This window comes from Lipotes vexillifer, unplaced genomic scaffold (assembly GCF_000442215.2).
Source record: "Lipotes vexillifer unplaced genomic scaffold, Lipotes_vexillifer_v1.1 scaffold205, whole genome shotgun sequence".
Classification (NCBI taxonomy): domain Eukaryota; kingdom Metazoa; phylum Chordata; class Mammalia; order Artiodactyla; family Lipotidae; genus Lipotes; species Lipotes vexillifer.
Window position 1 is genome coordinate 1,652,122 of NW_006781396.1, and position 5,544 is coordinate 1,657,665.

General features: G+C 54.4%; 1 protein-coding gene across 1 annotated transcript in view; it reads right to left on the bottom strand.

Annotated features, from left to right (window-relative positions):
- Positions 1–5,544, bottom strand: part of CDH23 (cadherin related 23) — a 403,130-nt gene that overhangs the window by 114,587 nt on the left and 282,999 nt on the right. The window contains exons 20-21 of the mRNA XM_007454689.1: positions 4,390–4,502; positions 2,879–2,986 (exon numbers count right to left, since the gene is read on the bottom strand). Coding sequence (XP_007454751.1) covers positions 2,879–2,986; positions 4,390–4,502 — 221 coding nt within the window. The remainder of the gene's footprint in view (positions 1–2,878; positions 2,987–4,389; positions 4,503–5,544) is intronic.

Genomic DNA, 5,544 nt, shown 5'->3' on the forward strand with positions numbered 1-5,544 from the left:
GTGTGTGTGTGTGTGTGTGTGTGTGTGTGTGTGTGTGTGTGTGTGTGTGTGTGTGTGTTTGGTGTGTGTGGTAGGAGTGTGTGGTGGCTCTGAGAAGGGGGGTGGGAGATGAGTCAGGAGGTAGGCCAGTTTCTGTTCAGATATCACCTCCCCCTTGATGTCACCTCTGGGTTAGCTGTTCCCTGCCTGAAGCCCACTTTTCTCACACCTCAGCCACAGCCCCTACCTCACCCAGGGCCCTTGTGAGGCCTTAGAAGGCCCCAGGGGGCCCCCTCCAAGGTATTACAATGTACCCATGTATATATGCGTACATACATTTCACAGCTATAAAATCTGAAAGAATTTTTATGACTATTCCTTTTGAAATTATTTTGCTATGACAAGCTCAGTTAATGTATGTGGGCTTCTTAATTTCTGCCATCCTAACAATCATCACACATAACTGGGAATTCCAGAAAATCAAACCCACAATTTGTCCTCACATGCAATGAAATTTTTACACACCTTAAATAGCGTCATTTCTAAGGTTGTCACAACATGTTTGGCAGATGTTTGATATAACAAGCTTTAATTCTGATTCTGCTCTTTTCTTTTTGAAATTCTCAGTCATTAACATTTTTTTTTTTTCAGGGCTCAAACACTACCGTGAGCCACTGAAAAGCTGAAGTCCCCCATCCCTGTGGCTGCCCCGAGCTGGGGGAGGAATGGCCATGTCCACTCTATACTGAGGGGTGGACTCACATGTCCATCTCCCCAGAGTTAAGGTGGGGCAGATCCTGTGGGCCAGGTGGGTCCAGTAAGGACTCTGGCTTTTACACAGTGTTAAGGTGGGAACCAGTGGTGGGTTTGAGCCTAGGAGTGACATCAAGCTCCCTGAAGGCAGAGAGGAAACTTGCTGCTTCCTGTACTCCTGCCAAGCACAGGGTCTGGCCCATAGTAGGTGCTCACTGAAGATTGGTGGAGGTTTCCTGGAGAGTGAGGGGGCACTGGGCAGCAGGGCCCTGGCCCACTGTCCTTACCTGCTCATGACTCAGAGGATGTGAGGAAAGGCTGGCGACCCGGAGAAGGCTACCGGGGACCTGGTCTGGGAACTTCCCAAGGCCAAGTGCAGTCCCAGCCGGGGCGAACTACTTTTTGCCTGGCAGGTGGACTCTCTAACGATGGCACCCCTGGTTGCTGTTCCATGCAGCCACATTCTCTCCTCAGTTCCCTCTGGGAGGAATTTCTCAGTCACGTAAAGCAAAGGTAAGAGTTGATCAGACAGATGTTCACAGGTGAATATTCTGCCCCAGCTCTTGGGGTCTCTGGCTGGGGTTGTCCTAGTCTAGACCTCTCGTGTACATGAGGTGGCAGCAGAGAGCGCCCATCGGATCTGTAGCCCTAGAGAGCACAGAGGAAAGGGCCTAGGGGAGTGGTTGCCAAATCTGGCTCTGAGCTGGAAGGACTCTCCCAGTCTGGGTCTTTGAGAAAACACAGATTCCAGATCCCTACTCTGCCCCCCCCCCACCCACCCTACAGGAATCCTTGCAAGGGGGACCCACCCAAGAGTCGAGAGTCATTCAGGATCTTGAACCTGTACAAAGGAAGACAGGACAGACGTGATGGCCATCTCTCTCTCTCTCTCTCTCTCTCTCTCTGTCCTTCCTTCCAGGCTGACACCCTCTCCCATCTAGACCAGGTGGACCTTGTCACTACTGGCTGTGGTTGATGTGGCGTGGGGCAGGGAGGCTGGGCATCACCACCCCAAGGTTGCTTGCACTCAGTGTGGGGCAGCCTTCCTGGAGAGCTGGATATGAAAGTTACCATCCCTTCTCTCATCCCACCTGAGTTCTCCAGTTTTTCGGGACCTGGGCCACCTGTCAGAGCACCGCTGAGCCAACAGAGGGATAAAGGCCAGGTGGGACCTGGGTTTCAGTCCTGACACTATCTCTTACTATCTTACTAGCTCTGCGACCTTGGGCAAACCCCTCAAACGCTAACTATCCATTTTCTCCATCATACAGTGGAAGCAAGGAATCCATCTGCCACGTGGGACCACACATGCACAGCATCTGGCATGTCCCAGCAGGGTTGCCGTAATCTGTCAGGTTCATGTCTATCACAGGGCTGGCTGGCATCTGTGGGGCCGGACATCTGGGGAGAAGCCCCCCCGAATGAGGCCAAATGGGGCACAAGTATGAGGGGGAAAAGAAAGCCTCACAAATGTGAATCCCAGAGCAGAGCGGATCGAGTGGGGTGCTCAAGCCTGGCTTTGCTCAGCTTCCTCAGGACTCTGCTCTCCCTTCTGGACGCCCTGAGGTTTTTGGCTGTCTCTCCCCTCCCCCACCCGGAGTCACATTCCCTGCACGCAGCACACACAGGAGCCTGTGAAAACCTGGAACATCCCGTGCCAGAAAGTCCCTGAACTCTGAACCCCTTGCTGGGGCAGCCCTGGGCCAGCTGACCCAGGCCGATGGCTGCAGTGATGGAAGTGGTGAAGAAAGGCGCTGAGGGCAGAGCTGAAGCTTGTGCGATCTGAGGGGGGGACGGGAGGTTGGGGGCTCTCCTGAGGGGGTGGCCGGAGTCCTAGGGTCTCAGTCCTAAGGGTGGCTACGAGCTGAACCAGCCCTAGCTCCTCTGGCACTGTCCTTGGGCTGCCTGTGCTCCTTTTGACAAAGCCTGGAGTCCACTGTCACTGAGGACTGTGCGAGGGCTTTCCCCCAACCTCTGACTACCTTTCACCATGCAAGAGACCTTCTGGAACTCTGCTCCTAGAGCTGGCTCCGAGGGAAACATTAAGTCCATCAGCACCACACTGGTAGGCCCATAGGGCTCACGTGGGAATGGCAGACACCCCGCGAAGGGCCGCCTAGCAGCTCTGCCTCCCACCGCCACTTACTGTGGTCACGTCAGAGTCTGGAGGGGTCATCTCCACCAGGTTGATGTAGTAGGGAGCGTCCTTCCATCTGGGGTGGTTGTCATTGATGTCCAGGAGGGTGATGTTCACCTGCAAAGCCACAAGGGGCGCTGTGGGACGCTCCTAGCTGAGTTGTGCGAGGACAGTGCCCACGCTGGGGGACACACTCAGATGCCTATGGGGCACCTTGGCATTAACTCCACCAGGTCCACCCGCTTTGGGGGCCTCGGGGCAGGGCCTGGGCTTTCAGGGACAGGAGGGAGCCAAGACCCTTCGGAGGGTTTACGTGCTGTCCCATTAGGAGGCAGAGGAATGGATGAGAGGACCCCTGAAATCGTTCCTGTGACTCGGGACTTGCTCTGTCCACCCCTAGTCTTGGCTGAAGGTGACCGACAGCATGCGGGAGGTTTGGGGTGGGGAACATGATAGAATCCCTAGAGCTTCCCCCGTCAGTCTCAGCTACAAGCCAAGCAATTTCCCTGCTCACCTGCCACCCATGTAAATTATTTATAGAGCTCTCAGTCTTATTAGCAGGGGCCTCCCGTGACACTGGGGATTTTTCAGCCAAGTGCCTGGCCGAGTGATAGCAACCCCAGCTCCTCTGGCTGGGTCAGGATGGGGGTAGCTGCTGTGGGGGGCATGAGGGCTAAAGGAGAGGTCAGGAGAGGGCTCCAGGTGGAGAGCAAATGAGGATAAGGAGGGGACCTGTCAGCTGCTCTCCCTGTTTGCTCTCCCACAGAGGGAGCGTCTCACTCCCCCATCCTCTTCTGCAGCTAAGAGCTCAGTCAGGATCCTCAAATGGCTTTTCTCTAGCTTCCTACTCTCGGAGGCACCAAGGCCTTGGATGGGGCTCTGGGCCTTCCGGGGTCCTACTTGCTCATGGCAGGGAAACCTAGGCATCATTTCTCATCATCTCTTGCAAACCTAGGCTGCAAATGTAGGGGTGGGGTGGTAACAGGCTCCCAGGAACCCTCCAGGGCCCTGCTTCCTGCTCTGAGCCACTCTTCTGGCAGGAATACCTGCTCCGGCTTCTTGGCAGGTGCGAGGCAGGGAGGGAACTATGGGGCTCATGCCTTCTTCCCAGTTGGTCTTTGGGGGCAGGAGGGAGAGTATTTGCTCCTCCGGAATGCCCCCATTTCCCAGGTGGGAATGCCTTTTTTTTTTTTTTTTTGGCCATGCTGTGAGGCTTGCAGGATCTTTCCTCACCAGGGATCAAGCCCGTGACCCCCGCAGTGGAAGCACGGCACCCTAACTACTGGATCGCCGGGGAATTCCTGGGAATGTCCTTCCTCCCATAGCTGTGGAGGCCCCAGGGCTGACCTTGGCTGACAATGAACTGGTACCTGCTACCCTCCCTCCACTCCCACAAGGCCTCACACTGCCTCAGGACACAAGCACCCAGGGGCCTAAGTGGTGCAAGCTGAGGATGAGCTGGGGGCAGCAGTCTGGCTGGCAAGTGGGGAGCTGGGGGCAGGGGAGGGCCAGGCACTCACAGTGGCGATGCCGGTTTTCTGGTTGTGGCCCACGCCCCCGTCCACTGCCCGTACGATGAGGATGTACTCAGACTTGGTTTCACGGTCCAGCAGGGAGGTGGTGGTAATTTCACCTGCAGGAGAGAGGGGTGCGTGAGAGAGGCTTTGGGTGGGCCAGGGAGGGATTGGGGAAGGAGGGAAAGGGCAAGGGTGCAAAAGAGAGACGCTTGCAAGATCCAGTGACCTGGCTGCACATGTGTGAATGTACAGGTGTGCATGGGGGGTGGTGAGATGGTGCTCACAGGAGAGAGGGCATAGCACCCATGCCTTGGGAACCCGAATCCCAGAGCTGGGCAATATAACCCCGTGGGGAGGAGGCATTTTCAGATGTGGGAAAATCTACGTTGATTATGGAGTTAGGGGCTGGAAAACAGGGCAGGAGAGACATTTGGACTCAAGCTCAGTCACAAAGGACCTCTCACTTAGACTGCTGACATTACCTCACTGGCTTTATCAACTGGAACTAATTACTTAAATCCCCTGTGCTTCAGTTTCCTCATCTGGTTAAAAAGGAACAATAATAGGGCCTACCTCACAGGGCTGTTATGGGATTAATTCACCTAATTTAGTTCTAAAGCTTAGAGCAGCACCTGGCACTGTTTATTCACATGGTCACAGAAATACAGCAACAGGACTGAAACACACCAAGTGCTTCACGCATGTTCCAACTTGTGGCTCATTCTAGATAGCTCAACCTATAGTGCACTGAGATTTAAGTTATAAAATAATTTCCTTAATTACCTTGTACATGACATAATTATAATGCCTTGAATTTTTTTTAGTGTAGAAACAAGTTATACATATATGGAAAGGGCCATAATCAGAATTCAGATCTGGGCTTCACTGTCCTCAAAGCATCGGCTCTTTCCCGTGGCCCACGTGCGATGGTAGATGACCTGGCTACTGTACTGTACTGAAGCTGGCTTGTGCTGGCTCACACCTGCTCACAAGAGCCAACTGTATACATCTCTTCCCAACTCCAGGTTCAATGCCATCAAGTGGGCAGCTTAAAATGGGCCCTGGGGGCTTCCCTGGTGGCGCAGTGGTTGAGAGTCCACCTGCCGATGCAGGGGACATGGGTTCGTGCCCCCGTCCGGGAAGATCCCACATGCCGCG